Raw genomic sequence first — 24,008 nt, forward strand, 5'->3', positions numbered from 1 at the left:
CCAAGAAGCTGACAATCTTTTCTGCCTACCCCTAGGCGTACTGATTATTATACGTAAGTTATGCTCTGTACTGTCATCCCATTTGTTTTTATAACTGTTTGCAATTTTATATTTGTATTCTAAATCTTTATCTAATTGTTTTTGATTATCTATAAGCATTGTACTTTATGTATATTAAATCCAACAATTTAATATTTCTGTCCTTATTGCTCTAAACAAATTCATTGCCTGTTTAGAAGGGAGAGATTGCTTGGCTAGGGTTAACACTTTAGAAACCAGGATGTGAAGGGTTAACTCTTTAGCTACCAGAGCACCGAGTGTGCGCAATTGGATTATTGAGTCATAGGTTTGCTATGGGCCTTATACGTAGCTGGTGGAGGTTGGCGGAGAGGTGTGGAAGCGGGTGTCTGTGTTGGGAAAGGGGCCAGTAAATCTGTAGCCTTAGAGAAAGAGGCGAGTGTAAGAGTTGGGCTGGAATCCTGTGTGTTCCCATACAGTAAGCTTCCAAGTCATGAGTGCGCAGAGGGTGGCTTGTGACAGATAAAGGAGTTCAGGATCTGCTTACTAACAAAATAGAGGTGATATATTGTTTGGCTGTTGGAATATATGATCAGATATTAAATCAGAGAGTGACTAGAGAGGGCTTATCCTTGACACTGCACATGTGCACCACTTGTCTCCATATTTTGAGTTGCGCATATCTTGTATTTGCATCCACTTGCACTTGTGTTCACATGTGATTTCATACTTTTAAACACAATATGTCTTTTAGGATCTATTTTTTTTTTTTTGGTGTCCCATAATCCTGGAGCGTTTGGTAAGACGATCGTGATGACCAGGGTTGTGCTCCAGATGTGTTTTCTAAGTTAGATTTACCATTTCCCATATCTTAAGATACGTGTGACTCCAAGTGGAGAAATGTATAGATCTAAAAAAGTGTTTGCACACTTACAAGTGTCACTATTTTACGTTCCACTCTAAATAAGGCTTGATATGCTTATAATTATAATCCTCTATAGGAACCATTTGACTTGTTGACCTGGTAATGCTGTCATTCTGTAGACACATGAAAAATAAATGCTGACAAGAAGTAACAAGCCTGAAAATTCCTTCCCCAAAAGTGCATGTAGTTTTATATCCCAATATATCATGCCATTTCTCATATCCTCTTTCTGTTGAAGGACACAATAGAGGACATCTTTGCATAATGTAGAATCGGAGTTCAAGGGGAAATTGGTTTACTAGTTACATTTACTGAAGCTTAAGTTACAAACAATCATTTTACGTGCTTTACTTCAAGTCCTTGTCGTGAAGAACTTACAATCTAAAGGGGTGATGGTAGATATATAGGTATAACCTATTGGCAGAACCTATGGGCTGAGGTTTTTAATAGGTATTAATGGAATGTGAGAAGGAGGTGATCTGTCCATGCACAAATAGCCTCAAGAAAGTCTAGAATATTCAACTGTTTTTGTTCGATTGGAAGATAACCATACATCAGTCTTATTGCGAAAGACCAAAGATTGAAGAATTTGACTACAGTGATTAATTGTTTTGGAAAAAAAGACAGGTCAAGCAGGATTAGAATTGAAAAGTACAATGTCCAATGGGACTTGTCTGCCACTTTAGAGGGGGCATTTTTTTGTTGGCTACATCAAAACCAGAATTCAAGGGGTTAAAAAGGTTATAGGTAGATTAGAAAGAGGGCAGAAGCTGGATATGCAGGATCTGTCTTTACCTGTCTTTTTAAGGATTTGTTAGAGTTGTGTGTGTTTATAGGTAAAGGGAAAAATGCCAGAAGACAGAAGTTTAAAGGTGTGGATAAATGTAGGAAAAGAGAAGTTAGAGGTTTAGTTAAAGAGGAGAGGGACAGGATCAGAAGAGAAATGCTTCTACAACAGCACACTGTCAACTAAAGACTGGCAAATGCTCCATGTGCATTCGAACCGCTTCTTGTCATGTCCAACCCACCTGGGCAATATGTGGCATTTGGATTCGAAAGGGTTAAGCAAAACAAAATTAGTCTTTGTCTAAAAATAACTAAGATTCCCATAAATGATATCCCTCACTTGTTATTAAACCCAAAATTCTGCCATCACTAAGATTTAATTCAAGAGCCGACACTCTTAGGGAGTCTTCAGTTACTCCCTGTCTGTTCTCAAACTGGAATCGCAACCCAATTTAATCAGAGTGATTGTAAACCAAACATTTACCTGTCTCTTAAATGTAGTTAGGCTTGTTTTTATATCTGGCACATGGATTCTTTAAGAACACAAAGAATGCTATTAATTGAGTTTAATAATGAAAAAAAACGGCATACAGCAAATATAAATGCAAAACTGTTTTCTTAAAATAAAGCCAGAATAAAAGCAGAAATAGTCATAGCACACTTACATTATCTGCTGCCTGAGGGGAAGGGTGTATGTATGGGCAATTCATCAGTAAAAATACGGAGCCCCAACTGACAATTTCTAACACAATTGTAGCACTTTTTAAAACCTTTTCTTTTCTTTACACCCAAACCCCCCTTTCCTTTGTGACAATAGGGCAAGAACTTTGCTGGTAAGCAAGTTCTTTTACAACTGGTTTTATTGTCCTTTTTGTTCGAAAACAATTCTAGCAACAAGATCTATAAATATTTCAATGGTCTTTTAAAACATAGTGTGTGTATGTGTAGTGTATGTAGTGGACCTACTATAATATATATTATACAAAGAGCATGCATAGGAAACATTCTCTCCATAGCTTCCTTATGGGCTGATATATATATTTATGAACCGTCATGTGACTGGCTCCCCGCTTACAAATGAGTATAGATTTTTTTTTTCTCAAATATGGATTATGAAAAGTATTGTTTTGATGAATTGTATATGGAGATACACCTGCACTCATTATGATCATTTCTAGCCAGAGAAATTTCCAAATTCTTTTTTAAGCATCTGGGCCATAAACCATAGTTGACTAGCTCTGTGACACTCAGGCAACTGCATAAACACTAGATGACACAAAGCAGGTCTCTGAATTATATATATCAACATCATACTTGTCTACTTTTGGCAAGTGTAGTCAGGGAGAGGGGCGTGACTAGAGGGTGGGAGGGGGCCAAATGCATCATTTTGGTCCCGCCCCCGCAACGGAATTGCCGTTTTGTTGTGGGGGTGGGGCCAAAATGACGCGATTCACCGCAAATCGCGTCATTTAGGCTAGGCAGTTGTGGGATGCGGGAGACTTGCCTGCTCTCCCGGGAGTCCGTAAGACCGACCCGAATTTCGGGAGTCTCCCGGACACTCCGAGAGAGTAGGCATGTATGATCAACATACATTAACCCCTTGTTTTGTTTACACACAGTGATTGTTAGAACCATTTTATCTAAGAGAACTCATTTCTTTGAGAGTGATCATAACACTTATATTATGTTCCTTATCCTGCTTATGCCATAATCCTGATACTCATTCACACTTTATAACTGTTCTTTCTTTTGTTTGACTGTATAGAGGTTTAATGTAGCCATTACAAGAGCAAAGGCCCTCTTAATTCTGGTGGGAAACCCAGTCATACTTCGGAACGATCCAAATTGGTCTTGGTAAGTAGGCAATGTATATTAGAGATGTATGCACACCCCCGTGTTTTGGTTCAAAAACCATCTGTGTTTTGGTTTTCTTATTGGATAATAAACCTCATGGGTTTTGGTTTTGAATCTGGATTTCATTAAAAATTGTGAAAATCATGTAATTTTGAACTGTTTTTGTTTCTACATTATTATTATTTATACGATTAACCATCATTTACAGTAATTTACCATATATTTTCTAATGACCACCTCACAACTGTCAATATTTTCACCAATAGTGACCAAAGACCAGTGAGTTTGCTGGCATAAACTGTGACAGCCCAGCAGCACAAACTCATGGCAATTTAAAAAAAATATTCAATATATTAAACATAGTGGCACAGCAGTGGTAGGCAGACAGGATGACAGTTCAGTAAAGTAAAGGACTCCTGTAAAACATACAGGCAGAGCATTGGCTGATAGGTTGGTTGTTTTAGAAGTAAATATATGCCAAGGTAGGCCCACCCCAGAACTAAAATGGATTGAGCAAAACCCTATTTTATTCTGAATGTTATACAGCATGTGTGACATGAAGAGGGATAACAGTTGCAAAAATAAAAGGCTATTTTAGAAAAGAACATAGACCAAGTTTGGTCTAACTCAGAAGTGAAAAGGTTTGAGAAAGACAATGAACGGATTTTATTTTCAAAGTTAGACAGTATGGGTGACACATTGAAGAGGGACGGGAGCGGCAGTAATAAATTGTAATTTTAGAAAAGAAGGCACACCAAGGAGGTAACATGCCCCCCTTAACCATCTCCTGGCTTGATGTGTAGATCTTGATGGCTTGTTATTCCTGCAGTACCGGAAGCATATAAAGTGTGAAAGTCCACCTTGTTACTACCTCTTGCTTCAGTTGGGGGCATGGCAGGTATTTTTTTTTTTTTTATTTATTTGTAGCTGCTGCAATGTTCTACATGCGGTCGCTGAATGCCCAAAAAATTTACGGGCTTCAAACATCATAGCTCCAACTTGAAGTAGATTTACTCCTGTTGTCAATTATGTATCAGTCTATAGATAAGAAGCTTCCCAGTACTAGTACTGGCAGTAGTAGTACCTTTTTCAACCTCTACTAGTAATAAAAGTAATGTGGGTAGAAAGTAGAAGACAGGGCGCTCCAAATCCAAACAATCTTGGTCCAACTCAAAGAAAACATCAGCTTTTGATATAAATATTAAGGGAAAAGTTAGTGATGAATGAGTAGTTTGTCTTAAAAAATAAAAATAGTTACCATTCCATACACCACTCATAGTGGCAAGAAAAGGCTCCGATAATAACCACGTTTTGCTAGTAGTGGCCCTTCTACTGCTCTTCCACATACCAGAATGACCATTGCAAAAGTAAGTGCCCAACATGTATCTTCTGTAACTTCCCATAGCTCACCTTCTCGTTCTGAGTGTAGGTCTGTCACCTCCAAAACAACCACATGTATACATAAAAAGATAACTGAGCCTGAAGAACAAATTGGAGAAACCTGAGCAGAGTCTCAGACTCACATTTAGCACTAATGGACATCCTGACGTTTCAGATTCTGACACTGTAATTATAGAGCAGCTTCCTTCCAAAAATTTCTGAACCACTTGGAAATGTGTAGATGAGTAGTAATAATTTAGACACAGAAATTGAGGAGGTTACTTTTGAACTTTCTAATGTGCAACATGATGAGGGGGATAATTGTGGATCTGAAAATGATGAATGTGTTGTACTTGAAAAAGAGAATGAGGAGGATGATGATTGTGTCCAAGTAAGGCAGTCACCAGTGGTACCACCTCATGCCCATGATAAGCAAATTGTCATGCCACGGCAAAAGACCAAAAAAATCCACCTCTTGCGTGTGGAAATGTTTTTATCCCAGCCCACACATTTGTCAAGACATCTGTAGCCTTTGTGACGCCACAATAAGTAGAGGCAGGGACGGTCACCGTTTAGGCACCCCCTTCCGGCTATGTCATTTGCAGTGAGTTAATTGGAGTAGTTTATCAACAGGTGGTGTAGTAACAAGCAGTGCAGCATCAGCCTGCAGCAGAATGGATAGACACCTCATGCAAGCTTCATCATCAATCTGTTTATTATAATTACATAGTACAGGATCTAATTTTCAAATGCAAACTTCCCATAATGCAAACAAAGATTCACAGGTGGCATTCCTTTGCATTAACAGTGCTGCTGGCGGTGAAACTTCTATACAGAAGGGGAGCCAGAATAGTAAGCATAGTTTTAAGCAACAGTTGTAAGTGAGGCAAGCATTGCAAGAGGAATCAAATATGACAGCCAGCATCCAGTTGCACAGCGGATCACTAAAGCCAAGACAGCTCTTGTATTGCATTGGATATGCGTACAATTTCCTCCATAAATGAATCGGGTTATAGCAGATAAGTGAAGGTCATGTGTCCACCCTACCAAATTCCACCTTGATTCCATTTTTCCTAAACTGTCATTCTGTCTCTAGAAAATGCCATTGTACGGATTATCCACGTAACTACAGATATGTGGACAACCGGCGGTACAAGTCAAATGACAGGCCTCTGAGTAGGTGTATCGCCTTCAGCAGCAGTGCCTGTAGCAGCACAATCCTTCTCCTCGTCCCTTCAGCATAATAGTCATGCCACACAATTCCAGGTCATTCACAGTAACCTGTCTTTTGGCCACAGACTATTACAGATGTGATACTGCCTCACACAATTGACTTCAGACTGAAAACACTTGGGATTTTAAAAGCAAGAAATATATATATTTTTTTAATGGTATGCTGCTCAGTTAAGCAGCAGCCTATTTTATGTCCACTAAATGGTTTAGATGTCGGGGATGGTGAACCTTGCACTATTGCCTTCAGATTGAAACACTTTAATTAGGATTGAACAGAAAAAAAACACATGCTTTTTTGCTTTTAAAAATCAATCTGTTTCGTTTACGAATATACTATTTCTACCAGTAGTCACTGAATGTCTACTCTTCTCTCTCACGCAGAATTGATCAGAACACAATTCCAGCAGACTGATTTGTAAATAAATTGTTAAGATTTGTGCCGTAATAAAAAAATTGTTAATTATTCTTGGGATAAAAAAAATAATAATTTGTAAATGTTACAATCATCATACAATATTCAGAGATTTATACAAATTATTTTTTTTTATATAAACACTGGGACATTCCAAACTAGGCCAAGAGAAGCCAAAAGAAATTGTCAGATCCCTGTGAAACTGTTTTGTGTTTGCCTGTAGTGGGATCACAGCAGGTTACCAAACACCAGTAAATTAGCCCTCTAAACAGTACATTATCCGACTAAAGCAAAGTGAGTCGAGCTACATTTTAACACTGTCCAGACTGCAGTTTTTCTACAAGGGCTCAACTCTATAGGTTCATATCAAACATAAATCCTGAGTTAACTGCAAAATTGTTATTTATAATCATTGCATCGCAGCAGATATCCTAGCTATCTTCTGCTTTGTATCTCTCCGTTTAATGAGCAGTCCCGATTACAGTGTATGGGGAGTGCTCAGTAACGCTATTTATCAATAAAAAAAATTGCTTTTGTCGCTAGCGTACATTAACATTCACTGAAGACAACTCTGCACCGAGAGCTGCACAGCGCATGTGTGGAGGGATCATGTGATCCCTCCCTGTCACATGATACACCGGCAGTGGGACATAGCTCTCTGTGTGTGTGACAGATACTGTCGGTCGGCGCATGCGCACTAGGATTTTCAGAGACATGCCTGAGAGACCATTCTCTTCCCACCGAAGAGGCTGAGAAAAGTCAAGTGAAAAACTTCACAGGGATTGTAGTTTAACGTAACCGCTGTCCCTACTGAAGTTTATTGATAAATTTGAAATATAGTTTTCAATCCTCATTGCATTTATAAGGATTGAACTATATCTTTCATCTCAAACAGTGCTTCTTAAATATGCCCCCATATGCACTGGCACCACTGCCTGCTCAGAAGGTGGCTTTGGGAGGTTGGACCGACCTTGCAGGACCCCCCTCACTACAGGCCCTGTAGCTTCCGCAACCCCTGTGGTTGCTTAGTGTTGAACGACAATCCATGCAGATCCACATCCTTACTCTGCTAATGGCAGACATTTGGAGCTCTGAGACATGTCTGATATTGATCACACCTCTATAGCACACCAAGTACACTCAATAAAAAATCAGGAAATGTGATTTTTTTGGGGTGAAGCTTACAAAGCAATTTGTGGACATTGACAGCTTAAGCCTAATGCTTTTAACATATATTGTTTTTGTTATTTTAATGATAAACATTTTTATGGCTAAATCAGAGTACCAGCATGCATCATCTTACTCCAAATCTCTCTTCATAGGTTTCTTAGGTATTGTTCTGAAAAGGGAGGATACTGCGGCTTGAAAATGGATACCCTTGAAGAACTGGATGACACTGACTTTATAGAACGTTTTGAAAACCTGAGTGTCGGTGATCCAGCACCTAGTAAGTATGGTCAATAAAACTGCAAATACCGGGCAGGCAGCCACCTTCTAATTCCCACTGTCTGGAATGCAGCCATGAGAGGAAAGGGCTAATGGCACTGAGGGAGGCGTTGTATCCTAGCAGCCAAGACTGTGTGACTTTAGTATATGATCCTTCATCTTCTGTTTAATCAGGATTCACATACACTATATACCTACTGAACATGAGTTTAAACCTCCCACCCATTTTATACTGTCAGAGCTGATCATCTTCGCTCACCAGGCAGTCAGGGCTGGCATTGCATAGTTTGCAGTTTGTAATGGAGTATACCCTATCCTAACACTTTTCTCTTTAGCATAATTTCAGTGAAAAGTTTGAATAAGACTAAATTATATATTTTACCTCTCACATTTTGTTTTGTCTTTTTAATAAAATGAACAGTTTGAACTTACTGGTCATTGTAATAACACTCAATGACCACACTGATAACAAGCACATACCTGTTTAAATGGGAGTCACTGATCACACTGTATGATTTATTTAACATACATTAAATTGTATTATTTCACAGGAGAAGAGAGCGGAGAGAGCGCAAATCAACAACAAGGAGAGCCAGCCTGGAGACACGAGCACTAACTTGTCCTTGTTATGTCTAGCAGAAGAGTAACTGTACTGAACCTATTAAACTTCTGTACAGTCATGTCTGCCTTGTTAATAAAGATGATTAATTAGCATTCCAGAAATGAATTGAGACATTTCTCTCAATATTCAGTTTAATTAAAATACAATTTAATTTATAAAACTGACAGCAAATTACAGCCCGAGAAACAAAAAAAATGTATAAAATTGAAAAATAGGAAAAATAATCATATGCAAAAAAAGTTCAGACACCAATGTTTTCAGTGTTTTATATTGTATAATTACACTTGCTATGGGTACTATTTTTATTATTTACATTTGGTATTTCCACTATGGTATAGGGTAAAGTCCAATCACTTTGAAGAGAGATTCCCTTTAGAATAAAGAGAATCAAGGACATTTATAACGCAATAAAAATCGCTATAAAGCCTTTCACGTATTGTAAAAAAATGTTTGAATATTTTTGTGAATCACATTTAATGTCAATTCTACAGCAAAATATTTGTTAGAATAATTTGCAGCTTGTAGAGCCTTCATTTATTAATTTATATTAACTTGTTTGATCTACCCATCCCAGACACGGGCAGGACAACACTTGAAGCAATCTAAATATATTTTTGGAACTATTAGGACTTGTTCAGGCATTAGTGCTGAAGTGTACTGTGACAGCGCTGTGCAGTCAGACCATGATGAATGCATATATTGGGCTTATTGACCTTTATAATGCACCTTACAACACAGTGAATATAAGCACACAGTAGTAACGGAGGAGGTGTGCTGGGATTGGGTTAAATTGTCTGGATGCCTGCTCTATTTTCACAACACACCTTTAGGGTTATATGTGGATGAGAACTTGGATTACAGAAGGTGGTAGGATAAATTCTTTAACACATTTTATTGTTTTCATTGTGGTAACTATGGCCCTATTTATACATTGTAATATCTGATGTCTTTAAAGAATATTTTAAATTTTGTAAAAAATAAAGTTTAAAAACAGTTTTAACGTTGTTGCTTCCATGAGTTAATAAGAACTACCTACTTTTTTTCAATTGTAAATACTGTGATAAATAATACTGTTATTGTTAGTTCTTAGTTTGAATTATGTGTTGAACGACCATTGCTACATTATTGAAGCAGTTTCGTTAAAAAGAAAAAAAACAGACTGGCTGAATAAATCTTCGAATGTGTTAGAGCAGGGGGAATATATGTTGGGAAGCTCGTGATCAGGGGAGGGCTGGCACATTTTAGACCAGGGAGCAAGACTTGACCAAGCAGCCTATTTTAAAGGGAAAAGAAATGCAGGTGACCCAGCCCTAGGTAGCCTACTATGGGACCGGCCCGGCCAGCTGCTCCACCCATGATCTCTGGGGTTCTGAGGCTATTATTGCAAGAACTTGCATTGAGAAGAAACTTTTGGATAAAGGTGGTTACGTTCAAAGTTAATGTATCTTTTTTCTTTTCTTTTCTTTTTTTTTATTTTTTTTAGCCACTTTCAAAATCTAATAAAATGTATTGTTCTAAAAAAAAAAAAAAATGTTTTAAATTAGACATTGAGATAAAATATTATTCAGAATGAGAAGTGGGCCAAGATTAAAAATTTCCAAGGGGCCCATAATTCTTACAGATTGCCTTGCTTATAGGACCATTAAACCCCAAAATTGAAAGTTCAAATATCAACCATGAAGTTAAAATACAGGTAGTGGATGCAAAAATGGAAATGCTGTGTAAATGAGGGACACAAAGCATATAAAAAAAATAGGGGCTTTCGGACAGGTGGCTCATGCGTTCATTAAGAAAATAAGAGCATGGTCAGGGCCTTGTATAAAAGTGATGGACTACACTGGGTTGCCTATATTTATGGCTGCAAGAGGAGATCTCCGTTAAAGGGGTGATTATTGTTGTATGTTTGACAGGACTAAGACTGCTCAATTTGCTAAAGTTTTATGAGCAACGGTGTCTAAGGTGATGTCCTCATGGGACTACAAGGAAAAACCTCATTGGCAAAGGGCAACAGTTGGTGGAACCACATCATCCTGGATTGTGATATCTGTGACTTAATCTGAAGTGCAAGGCGAAATAGGTGAAGTTGCAGATAAGTTGACTACAAATTTAAACTTGTGACGTGAGCAGCAAGTTTAATTAGAAATGGTCCAACAGAGCCGCAGAGCTGGGTATTAGCATTTGGGTTGTAAATTAAGTGGTGCAAAGTGCACTGGTAATGGACTACTGAACAATGGAGGATGGTCAGTTGACTCATCCTTCACCGTGTTCTTGACAAGCAGATGAGTGCACTTTTGGTGCCAAACTAAATAATCCTAGTTTTCTGGCATGGTTTGGGTGCAGACATTCTCTTGGTAGGCAAGGTCGTTACTAATCTCTTAATGATACTGAGTGATCATTTTCACTTCATGTTGCAACATTTTCTTGATGGGAAGGGCGTATTTCAGGATGACCATGCCCCCAACCACTGAGCACTGGTCGTCTAATGGTTCAATGAGCATGACACGAATACTATACATATGTCATTACCAGATCTGAACCCAATCCAGCATTTATGGGATATTTTGAACAAATAATGCCAGAGAGACAGTGTCTTCCACCACCAGCAACCAGGCCTCAGTTGAATGACTTTCTTATAGAGGAATGTTGTTTGATCCCTCTTAAACATTTCCACACATTCCTGTTAGGAATATAATGGCAGGAAAGGTGAGGTTGTGTTGTGATAAAATATGGTCCATTGAAGCTGGAGCAGTTGCTGGCAAAATAAGCAGGAAACTATGGAAATATATGGTATAGCAGAAAATATCTGGCAGTGGACAGTCACTGGTAATGCAGAAGTATATCTGCCACTGATTCACATTAGCAAACAGTCTCTGGTATAAATGATGTTCACTTGAGAGTGAGACGGATATGAAGATAGGTTGATGGTAACAAAATCCAAGAAGCACAAAGGAAGGTAGCGGACCAGGAAGTTAGCATGTAAACACATTCACCTGCAATAAGCTGGACAGGCAAAGACCTACTTCTGAGAGACCTCTAGTTGGTTTAGGGAGAGGACACAGCTCCAACAGTAAGTGATCTGCTGATCACCCCCAGATGTTAATGTGACCAAGGTGAACCTGAACACTGAGATTCTAGCTGTCACTTTGTAGAATGCATTAAATAAATGAAAGCTAGAATCTGATTGGTTGCTATAGGCAACATCTTCATTTTTTTCAAACCCGCAGTTTAGTAAATATTCCCCTGAGTATGCCTATTGCAAACCATATCAGGCCCTGTTTAGATGTCACCTGGGAATACAGTTGTATAAATGAGGTAGAATGCAATTGAGTGCAATTAAGAAAATACCTGTTTGGGGGAGGGGGGGTATGGTTGGGGAGGCATTTACTAATTTATTGGTGAGGCATCATCCTCTTCTCTTGCATCCTCTTCTAATTGCTGGTTGAGGCTGCAATTCACCCAAACCTACCATTTGCTTTCTTTTTGATATTCAAAACTGAGGGGTTTCGGATGCCACCATGTAGCATACAAAAGGTACTTTGCTAATGCTGACTGCCTTTCTGGGAAAAACCTCAAACATGTCTGTATTACCTCTTCACTTTCAGCTCTGTCGATCCACCTTTTCTCCTGTCTCCCCTTCTGTTGTGCCTATTGTTTGCCTCTCTTAGTGTTTGGTGTATCCCTCTACTTATCACTCACACTCGTTTTCATTGTGTAATTTCGGTTCCAATTTCCTATTCCTTCATACTTTCCTACATTTTTCTTTTCCTGGAAGGAGGTGAAGTGCGACTGTGGGGGTGGGCGATGCGGGACAAGACACAGTGGTCCTGAACCATGAAGGAACATAAATGTTGATGCGTAAAGCTGGGTTTTGTGTAAAATCGCTCTGAGCATGCCCAGAACCAGACCATACATCAGTGACCTCAGCAATGTCCAATTCATCTTCGGGCGCAAAGGACCCTTACTGCAGCCTACAATTCCATGGGTGAAAGGGGAAGGGGTGTATGCACGTTTTTAATGTACAGTACGGGCGTGACAAGTTTTAAGCACATGTAGCAATGTCAGATTCAAGCTTTGGGCATCTCGATGAGTTTTTCTTTTGTATGACTTACACCCAATCTGTAGCTGGTGCAAGTGCCAATCATTAGTAATGATGGTTGCATATTCATGCTAAACCGTGTGCGCAAATAGGAGCAACTGTAAAAATGCATTTTATGTACAATACACATTCATAACATTAATAGTTTTCTTGTCTGTGTACCTTAATGAATCAGGCCCAAAGACCTATTCACAAAATTTCACCATTTTTGGGCGGCAATGTCTCTTCAGCTAGTATAACGTTCCCTTGGGTGCCACCACAGTGCTTATTTAAAAGCAAGGCGTAAACAACAATTATGTGCTGTAACTCATAACTAATTCCATATCAACGTATACAGTAGTCAAACTATATTAGACCACATGACCACTAAAAGTTTTAGGTTTTAGCACATCAATGGTCTTTCCACCATGCTATTAAACCTCTAAACCCCCAAAATGGACATTTTCAGATATGAACCATGAAGGTAAAATACATTGTTAAATGTTATGTGACATTCCACTACAGCTCTTTATAAAAGTAAAGTATATCCTCACACCATTACATGTCCATAAAGCTCATAACACATCTTTAACACAGTATCCTAATGGGATCTGATACAGGTCACAAGGTTGAGAATACAGGCATTTGAGTTGTTGTGCTATCACTGGCCCTGCCCCTGCCCCTATGAATGAATAAACAAATACAGAACTTTTTTGCAAAAAAAAGTCTGCTAAGTCTGTACATCTTCCTCCTCATATGGCAACTTGCTGCAGAGGAGTGAAAGTGAATACATTTTTGTTTAGATAATTATAAACACTCTAGTGACTTAATGCATATTATTCAGTTCAGTAATACACAGCCTTTGATTATATGTCAGTGGTCGTCCAGAGGAAAATGTGGAAGAAATGCATCACACTGGCCTTATATAGGCCCCCTATAATTTGATGGCAGATTAGAACCATATATAGTCTACCTATTTTCATTACTAATGTTCTACAATCATATTTGATTTTTTTTTAGCGTCTACATTTAGGTTAGCCTTATATCTACTACCAGTGGCAAGATCTGATTTAATTGCATATAGAAGGGACTGTTGGACACTCAGTGCCACTGGGCCTACTTGTTGCTACTGCTGTTCAGAGCTGGATTAATGGGGTGAGGGGGCAGGAATGCCACTCTCTGTCAGTAGGCCACCTGGACCAGGTCCTTCCATCAGTGGGGCACTGTATGTTTCCTGGTGGCTGTCCCCTCCTCCAGGACCAGCCACCTTCTTCATTCGGCCATGGATTACATGATCCGTTTCTCCCTCCATACCCCTATGTCTTCTCCTATCTCCCTTACTGACATATCACATGGGACGAGCATCATCTGACTTGCGTGCTGTCCCATCTGTGCAGGGTGCAAGAGAGGCAGACATTAATGTAATGTGGGTGAAACGTGGGCTATTAATTCAATGATTGAGTGTAGATATGGGGCTACTTATTTAATGGTGAGCAGGGCCGGACTGGCCATCTGGCACTTCTGGCAAATGCCAGAAGGGCCGATGGCTATATGGGCCGGCCCAACTCCCCCTGTCTTCTTGGTGGCTGGTGGTTCCAGGAACCAGCCACCTCTGCTGCGCGCTCCCCAGCTCCCTTCCCCGTTATGCTGTGCAGCCAGTTACACTGGTGGGTTTCCTGTTTTTTTTTCTAATTTGCTTTTTTTTTTTACTGAAGAGGGGGGGGGGTGTCGCGATTTTCGGGGGGTGCCCGCGATTTTCGGAGGGGGGGCTCGCGGGGGTGCCGCGATTTTCGGGTGGTGCCCGCGATTTTCGGAGGGGGGATCGCGGGGGTGCCGCGATTTTCGGGGGGTGGTCGCGGGGGTGCCGCAATTTTCGGGGGGGTCACGGGGGTGAGAGCCAGGGGGTGCTGGGAAAGGGGGTGAGAGCCAAGGGGTGCTAGGAGAGTGGGTGAGAGCCAGGGGGTGCTGAGAGAGGGGGTGAGAGAGCCGAAGGGGGTGCTGGGAAAGGGGGTGAGAGAGCCGAAGGGGGTGCTGGGAAAGGGGGTGAGAGCCAGGGGGTGCTGGGAGAGGGGGTGAGAGAGCCAAAGGGGGTGCTGGGAAAGGGGGTGAGAGAGCGGAAGGGGGTGCTGGAAAAGGGGGTGAGAGAGCGGAAGGGGGTGCTGGGAAAGGGGGTGAGAGCCAGGGGGTGCTGGGAGAGGGGGTGAGAGAGCCGAAGATGGTGCTGGGAGAGGGGGTGAGAGAGCCGAAGGGGGTGCTGGGAAAGGGGATGAGAGCCAGGGGGTGCTGGGAGAGGGGGTGAGAGAGCCAAAGGGGGTGCTGGGAAAGGAGGTGAGAGAGCCAAAGGGGGTTAGAGCCAGGGGGTGCTAGGAGAGGGGGTGAGAGAGCGGAAGGGAGTGCTGGGAAAGGGGATGAGAAAGCGGAAGGGGGTGCAGGGAAAGGCGGTGAGAGCCAGGGGGTGCTGGGAGAGGGGGTGAGAGAGCCGAAGGGGGTGCTGGGAAAGGAGGTGAGAGAGCCAAAGGGGGTGCTGGGAAAGGGGGTGAGAGCCAGGGGGTGCTGGGAGAGGGGGTGAGAGAGCCAAAGGGGAAGGGGGTTCTGGGAGAGGGGGTGAGAGAGCCAGGGTGGTAGGGGGTGCAGGAAGAGGAGTGAGAGAGCCGGGGGGTAGAGGGTGCAGGAAGACGTGTGAGAGAGCCAGGGGAGTAGGTGGTACAGGAAGATGTGTGAGAGCCAGCGGAGAAGGTGGTGCAGGGGGTTAAGTGAGAGGGACAAAGGAAAAGATGGTGCAGGGGCATAGGTAAAAGAAAGTGTAAAGGGAGAGACATCTTAAGAATGGGAATGTCAGGGATGCAGCCATCATAAAACACAAGTAGTAATGAAGAATGGAAATGCACAGAGGGGACAAGCGTTAAAAAAACAAAAAAAAACAAGCCTTCATACTCCATTCACCTATATTTTCTATACCCCCACTCCTAAATTTCTGCTTCGACCACTGCCCTCTATTCCTGCTCCCGACTGCCTGTGTGAGCTGACAGCTGCTGATCCCTCCTCGCCCAGCGCGCTTACTAGGAACAGAACACAGGATGCCATAATCAGGTAAGTTCATATATTTTCTCGTGTGCAATATGTTTTTAACCATCCTTTCTTGAACTGGGGACACTACAGCGTATCCAATAATGTTTAACACTATGTATTGCTCATTATTGCGCTGTAAAGTTTTTTGCATATTTATCTGTACAGAGATTTTTAATTAAGAGGAAAAAACATTGCTTGTCATAAATTTTATCTGTAATTGTGTCAATATATCTATTTTTGTTTGCATTGTAAATTATGTATTAAGCTGCTCTTGGGAGACTCACACTCAGTATCTGATATGCTGTACCAATTTTTATTTGTGAATGAGTTTTTATCTGAGCTTTACTAATGATTTGGGGGCACTACTATGCCATAATATGATTTGTGGGCACTTCTGCATGACCGAATATGTATTGAGGGTAATACTATGTGGCATAATATGACCGTGGGGCACTACGATGTGGCATAATATGAACTGGGCACACTACGGTGTGGCATCATATGAACTTCTGCCAAAGGCAAGTCTCTCATTGTTGAATATGACGGGGGCCCAAAGAAGTTGCTGTATCGGGGCCCAAAATTCCTCTTGTCAGCCCTGCCTGTAAGTCAAGGGGGTAGACGCCTCCAGGTAAATAATCTAGATGTTTCCTATCTAATCAAACTGATGGATCACATCCAATTATTTCTCACCCACCTCCTCTATCCCCCTTAATTTATAACCTGTGTTATTTAAAATAAAGAGAAAAGACGCATATCCAATTACTGTAGTAAAACAAAAATATTTTTCTGTGACATTTTGCTGTAGATGGAAATACTTTTAATGCGGCCGTGTGGGTTCAATTGATCATTCAATAGTTATGTTTTTTTTAGATATATGTTAGTTTTATTTCATGTGGAATGATTCATGAAAATTCTGCCATTACTATTTAATTGAGGGAATAGGGAACCTGTTACCTATATGTGTGTGTAAGTACTCTGTTCGTTGTTGCTATTTTGTGGGAGATTTGAAAAAAGCAAAACATTGTTTCCTACAGTGGCGTCTGTATAATTGGTGGTATTGCTGTAGTATGGGGTGGCGTGCTGGTGGCAATGTTGTAGTGTGTTTGGTGCTTAGTATTGCTAATAAGTAGGAGAGGGTATTGCTATAATGTGGGGGGTGACGCTGGACGCTGTAATGTGGGGGGTGATGCTGTAATGTGGGGGGTTATGCCGGTTGCTGTAATGTGGGGGTGATTGATGTAGTATGAGTGTGTGTGGGGGGTTATTTATTGCTGTAATTTGGGTACTAATAATGTATTGTCATGGTGTTTATTGATGTAATTGGGGTGCTAATAATGTAATGTTGAGGGTCATTAGGAGAAATAAATAACCCCCCCCACACACACACACACTCACTCATACTACATCATGTTGTACTGCGCCAGCATCAGTGTGCAACAATATAGTGCATGGAGCCCACAACACGTGGGCCTGTGTGCTTTAAATGCCAGGGCTGATTTTTAGTCCCAGTCCGGCCCTGATGGTGAGTGATATTAATTTATTTGTGGATTGGTGGTGGAACTATCACATTTAATAGTGGTCCTGTGAATTTAAGGTAGGGTGATGAGACCTTTAATGTTTGGGTGCTTTGGGGGCTATTAATTGAAGGCGGGGCAGAGGGCTATTTAATAAATGTGAATTTTTCAATGTCAGGATGGTTGTGGGAAATATATATATATATATTTATTTTTTAAATGTAAATGCTATTAATATATCATCAGGTCTGTTTGGGGGGCGTAAAATAGGTTTATTTATTAAATGTGTATGCATTAATTTAATGTTAGGGTTGGTTGGTTGGGCATGGCATAGCTCTTTCACCTGGGAGGGATCCAGTGAAACCAGAGAGGCTTCAGTTGGATCCCATTAAAGATAACAGGTAATGCCACCCATCCTGACATGGCGTTATTTGCTTTTCACAGCTTAATAAACTTGATACCTTTGCAGCCTCCATATTGATATATGGGTTCTTCATTAAGCAATGTTAAATGAGTTATGGCAGCAGAAATTATGATTTACCCTGGTTTGAAGCCTTCATAAATTATACAATGGTCATTTTAGAAAGAAAACTGCTGTTTTCTCCATTTTTATGGCCGATTGCTCCTTGGTAAATAGGCCCCTCAGTCAGCTACTGCATAATAGCTGAATATCTTTTCACATCTACTTGTCTAGAAACACACAAAACAGATAATAAACTATTGTGGTAGGCAATACCTGTCTACATGTATCTGCTTGATGCAGGCTTGTGCAATCCACAGATTTTCAATACTGTTCTTTTATAGACATGAATTTCCTGGACTTTACAGCAGGGGCAGGCTGGGCAGGGGGGCATCGGCCCCCCGGGCCACTCAGTCTAACCCCTGTTAGGGCCGGCAGTTGGCCAAGTAGTAGGTGTGGTTGGGCAGCTTGGGATGGGTGTTCTGTGGATCAGAGACTGGGCTTATTTTGTTTTGAATTTGCCTGGATGTTGGGAGTAGAGATGCTCACTGACCTCTGTGAAGTGGTTTTGGATCTGGATTAGCTTCATGTTTTGTTTTGCCAAAACCACCCTAGTGTGTTTTGGTTTTGGATCTGTATTTTTTTTTTTAGAAAAAATGATAAAATTACATAATTTTGCTCTTTTTTGATCCTACATTGTTATTAACCTCACTAACACTAATTTCGAGTCATTTTCAGTCAATTTTGACCACCTCACAGGTCACAATATTATTTTCAAACACTTTCAAACAAAGACTGCAGCGACCTGGCTGGATGCTAAGCGACAGAGCAATGACTGAAACACACGGCAGTTCATAGCACAACTAGGACACAATGTCACACAGCAGTGGTAGAAAAGAAAAGTGGTGCAAGATGGAATTGTCCTTGGACCCTCCCTCCCACCCTAATGTTGGATCTTAAAAATAACATGCACACTTTAACAAATCAAGCACTTTAGCCACAAAAGTGCCACTCCTTGTGGCTGAAGTGCTTGGTTTGTTTGGGCCCCCACAAAACAAGGAAACAATGGCCTAAAGCACCTAAGGTAACAGTGCTGTTAACTCTACTGTAGCAAGATGTTGTCATCATCCTCAGCCTCAACATCCACATTAGCGCACTCGTCAGCTACACAAATATCCCCCTCATCCTGCTCCAATTCCAAAGTGGCATTCTCAATTGGTGTATCACCGACTACACTCGGGCTGTTCAGGCACACATCTGCAGAAATGCTGAAAGGGGCCTTCTTTATGGGTACACTATCAGAATGGTCACAATTACACATAGCACTCGTGGATAGACTCTCCTCAGGGATTGGTGTCATTTCTGAATCTGAACATACATTTTCCTCTAATGCCTTACTGTTTTCTTCCAGTTCTGCTTTTACACGTAAAAGTATTTGTGCACCACTTTTGGAGTCCGAATTACTTGGTCTTGCTTGGTCACGAATGACCTTACAAGAAGATGCCTCAGTAACAATTTTATATCTTGCACTCAGAGAAAGGCGAAGGCCTCATTCTTTCTTTGCCATTGTGTATGTAGAATGGCACGTTGGCCTTTTTTTTTTCCGGCAGATATCTTGCTGGATTACAGCTCTTTTTTCTTCACTACGGTAAAAGGTGTTTTGTTTTGTTTTTTAATGTTTTTTTCCCTGACCTAAAAAGACTATATACTTTTACATCAGGACTGGTGGCAGCAGCTGCTTGTTGCTCCTGTTCTTCTGTGTACTGCTGTGAATCTATTTGGAAAACACCCTACACTTTTTGGTGCAAATTCAGAAGAAAAGCCTGAATTTCAGCAATGACAATTCTCAATGAAGCTTTCTTTAACACTGCTACCATCCTTCTCTTTCAATTGTCTAAGTTTGTCTGCCCAACTGCTCTACACTATCCTACCCCTTCTGCATCCCTCTCTCAAATGGCGCTAGATCGCCGTGTAGGGCTTGGTTAAACATACACTGGCCTCTAGCAGGAGGTGGGGTATAGAGGGGGTGGAGCCAGAGCTTTGTTTATCTAAAGTTAAAGTGCCAGTGTTCGCCTGTCCCTACTCTATACCCCCAAGGTCCCGGTGTCCGCCAAGGATGTCAGAGAAATGACATTGACACATGATAGGCATTATGTGGGAGACTTGCCTGATCTCCGGGAGTCCGGGAGACCTAACCGGAGAGTGGGAAAGTATGATGTTACTATCTCCATTTAATTTGCTTACATATGTGTGCAAAAGGTTTTTATAGATGTATAACATTTACATAAATGTGAAAAAAAGTATTTATAGATAAGTTTTAAATGATCTATCGCCTGTCAATGAAAGTGTTCCAGCAGGAAGAGCCTTAAAACAAAACTTGGAAAATTTATGAAAACTGGTGGAGTGGTAAAATGTGATGTAACCCTCAACCAATCAGATGTTTGTTTTAATCTTCTACACTATAGTATGAAAATGACAGCTAGAATCCAATTAGTTGCTATGAGTTACATCAATTTTTCTTTGCACGGCTGCCTCTTATCTAGTGTTGGTAAATTTTAAACATTTAAAGTCCTCAAGGGGGTGTACAGCCAGTAAACATAAAGCAAGGAGTATTAGATAATAAAATAACAAACTATTTTGTATGTTGGAGACAGGCCACCTGTGCCGCACCAACTATTGAAAAGCATGCTGGGACTTCTCAACAGCTGTGGCGAGAAATGTTGCTTAAATCAATCTCATCCTTCCTATATTGTACATTATATATGCTATATTTTTATTTTTTGAACTAAAAGCAAACTTTAAAAACACTCTTTTGCCAAGAACAGACAACGACTAAAATACCAGTTTACATTTATTTGCTCATTGTACATATGTTTATTTTTCTTTTTACATTCGAAAAGTCACGTGTGTCAAATTCCAACTTTTACAGGCAGTCAGGCAAAGAACAGAATACAAAACAGACAGTCAAAAAAAAAAAAAAAAAAAAAAAAAAAAAGGTATCTTACAATTATAAGCTTTATTTTATAAAGGAATTTTAAAAGGCAAAAGTGTAGGACACAAGCTGAACGTCTCAAGAGAAGAAAGCTGATGTTTTGCTGTACAACGCATGGAAAAACAGTTTCAGTAGACAAAGCACAGACAGGTGGGTTCTGCAAATCGCTTATTACATCTATCAAAAATGCTGGTGTATTATGTGTGCATTATTTAGCAATAGTGTGGGGAGGAGGCTTTGTTTAGGGGAGCAAGAAACAAAATGGAATACAGGACAGCGTGTAGAAATGAATGTTATCCCCTCTTATATGATAGAGAATAAAATTCTGGTGTACATTAACACCGCAGACACAAAATACATGGGTGACGTTGTGCCTATATATAACGGCTATGGGGCTTGTACAATACCACAAGTTCCAACATAATTCACACAACCTCAAATACACATTTTTTTTATCATATACTTTTGTACAATTACATAAATATAAAACAATGCCCTTGTGCAGTGGCATGGCCCTACCTGCCACTTATCTACCCGGGAGCCAAAATTGGCCGTCACTCAACCTTTATTCAATGGCTGACTAGGGGCATATATATGCTATTGTATAGGAAAGGTAGGCCCATAGAGACTGTGTGATTTTGGCACAAGTCCTCAAAGATTGAGAAGCAGAAAAGTGCAAAGGGCTTGGCCAAATTTGTGCACGCCTACATGAACGCTTCAGTGGCAGAGTTACCAAATAGGGAACATTCCAGCATACTTCATGTAACAAAATATCCTGTTTCATTTCTGTTTTTACAGGACTATTCTCCTTGTACCACTTACAGATGTCACATGCTTGGTATGTGGGCATGCTTTAACAATTGCTCTTTGTGAAAAACTGACTTATTAATAGCACAAGCAGATCATAGTCAACATGACACTTTTTTTTTAATAGGATTTTCAAGAACAGAGAGAGGGGTAATTTACAGTGTAGGGCATGTAAACTCTTTAGCAGCAAGACTGTTACTGGTCTGAAGAGTTTCATGAATTTTAAGAACTGATAAATAGTTGTAGAAATGCAGCTTCTTGTTTGTACTACAAGCGGCAACAGGCTAAATAGCAATAATCATCATCTAGATGGCAAACACCGTCATTTTATTATGCCAATACCACTTGAGGCTTTTATAGAAGATGACTGTTAGAGCAACATGCTGTATAGAAGCCATGACGTGGGTAACAATAGTGCAACTTGCTTGTAGATCATATTGTGCTGTGCAAGATTACCATGAACTCAAATGGTGTTCAAACGCTTAAGAAAAGTTTTATTTCATTTCAAAATGTAGCTCCCTCGCTGCTAGGCAGCCCAGCAGAACAAAAAGCCTCAGTAAGTTATATTGGAAGGGGATTTTCAAGCAGGGTCAAAAAATATAATAAGATATAATAATAATATATGTCACAAAAAAAAAAAAAGTCTCCCAGAATCCCACATGTGCTTTTAACTTCTAAAACAAGGTATATTAGGGGTATGTATTAGAGGCAGAGAAGGGAGGTTACTGCATGTACATTCAATGCTTCCTGAAGACGTTTCTGCAACTCCCAAACTCGCCTAACTCTACACAGAGGTTTAGGTGGGGAAACAATGAAACAAAAAAACATGAATACAAACATTTACAGTACAAACGGTGCATATAGCTCTTTGCTACTGAAGTCTCTGGCATCTTATAGCAGGTGGTGCAGCAGCAAAAGTAGCTACTAAATTTGTTCTTTTGGTCTTCCCAAAAGGCTCTAGGGCTTTTCTTATAGGATGGAGCAACGCTGCTTCTTCCTGTGTTTTCGGACTTGCAAGGCTGCTCGTGTTGCCATTTCAAACACTTCCCGCACACCATCCTTTGTCTTGGCGGAGCATTCAAGATAACCAAACGCGTTAATTCTGTTTGCCATCTCTCTCCCATCTTCTGGCTTAACAGGCTCCTGCAGAACAAAAATAAATGATGAAAATAATTTGAGCCACCCCTTTATTCAAACAGCATACTGTACAAAAGAATATGAAAATGTGTGTGTGTATATATATATATATATATATATATATATATATATATATATATATATATATATATATATATATATATATATATATATATATATATATATATATATATTATATATATAATTTTCGGTGATGTCACTACTTCCTAGTCACAAAAGGGACTAGGAAGTAGTGACATGTGTAGGTGGTAGGTATTTATTACCTTCACTGTATGTAGGTAATAAGTACCCTTTTTATTCAGTGCAGATTTTAAGGCATTTCAGTAGTTTCCAGGGACATTTTGCTGAATCATACACTCAAACATAAGATAATATAAATCGTAGAGAACTGTTTTCAGTATTAAACATAGACTAATCGGAAAACATCAAGCATATATAGGTATTGTATCTATTATACAGAATGCTTGGATTTTTGCAAATGTTTTTATTCTGCGATTTTAAACACGATGCATAATATATAATAAAGTGCTTTTAAAAAGTACCTGTGGCTTTTCCCACACTAACGCTGACATTCCTCTCCACATTAAACTACTTGGCACTACTCCCAGCGGTGGTCCTAGAATGTTTTTGGGGTGGTTGCGATTTAGTGGCCCACCCGCTTTATATCTTCTAGCAGGAGAAAGGCTACCTGCGTCACCAGACATGATTACATGCTCCTGTAGGTTGTGTTGGGTATTGGTAATTACTTGCGGTTGGATGCATTTTGTACCATTCAGGCACCCTTTATATGAGAACACATTTAAATGTACACAAATATCAATGTAATAAAAAATGCATATGTGGAAAAGAAAATAAAGGATATAAGGTCCCTTTTACAGTCATGACTTTTACAGGTACACACATTCCTACCCTATATCTGCTTGAAGTTGCTTCCAAAAATGGAGAAAGATGACTTGCATCTGCTAAAAAATGCAAACGTGCAGTAACTAAGCAGAGTGTAGCCTTCATTCACCTAATGCAAGTCTGAGTGATTGGTCTATGGCTTACTGCACACAGTAGCATCCATCCAACCCTTGCTGTCTCGATTGATACTGGCAAATGGTTGTCTGGTGTCAGTATGTAATGCATCTGTTGCCATTCTCATGGGAGATGTGCTAAAAACCAATATTATCTAGAACAGTGTTTCTTAACTCCAGTCCTCACACCTCCCCAAGGGCTCATGTTTTTAGGTTTCCAGCCCACGGAAACAGGTGCGAT

General features: G+C 40.3%; 3 protein-coding genes across 4 annotated transcripts in view; 1 reads left to right on the forward strand and 2 right to left on the reverse strand.

The window, feature by feature from the left end:
* Window positions 1-9,667, forward strand: part of MOV10 (Mov10 RNA helicase) — a 76,296-nt gene extending 66,629 nt beyond the window's left edge. Inside the window, exons 20-22 of the mRNA XM_075196261.1 lie at window positions 3,495-3,583; window positions 7,931-8,055; window positions 8,606-9,667. Of these exons, the coding sequence (XP_075052362.1) occupies window positions 3,495-3,583; window positions 7,931-8,055; window positions 8,606-8,670 (279 nt within the window). The 3' untranslated portion in view covers window positions 8,671-9,667. The remainder of the gene's footprint in view (window positions 1-3,494; window positions 3,584-7,930; window positions 8,056-8,605) is intronic.
* The window catches only part of PPM1J (protein phosphatase, Mg2+/Mn2+ dependent 1J), a 315,203-nt gene that overhangs the window by 60,864 nt on the left and 230,331 nt on the right, over window positions 1-24,008 (reverse strand). The gene's annotated exons all lie outside the window — the stretch shown is intronic.
* The window catches only part of RHOC (ras homolog family member C), a 42,818-nt gene continuing 39,437 nt past the window's right edge, over window positions 20,628-24,008 (reverse strand). For both annotated transcript variants that reach the window (XM_075196259.1, XM_075196258.1), the window contains exon 5: window positions 20,628-22,736. In XM_075196259.1, coding sequence (XP_075052360.1) covers window positions 22,563-22,736 — 174 coding nt within the window. In that variant the 3' untranslated portion in view covers window positions 20,628-22,562. The remainder of the gene's footprint in view (window positions 22,737-24,008) is intronic.

This window comes from Mixophyes fleayi, chromosome 2, assembly GCF_038048845.1.
Source record: "Mixophyes fleayi isolate aMixFle1 chromosome 2, aMixFle1.hap1, whole genome shotgun sequence".
Taxonomy (NCBI): Eukaryota; Metazoa; Chordata; class Amphibia; order Anura; family Limnodynastidae; genus Mixophyes; species Mixophyes fleayi.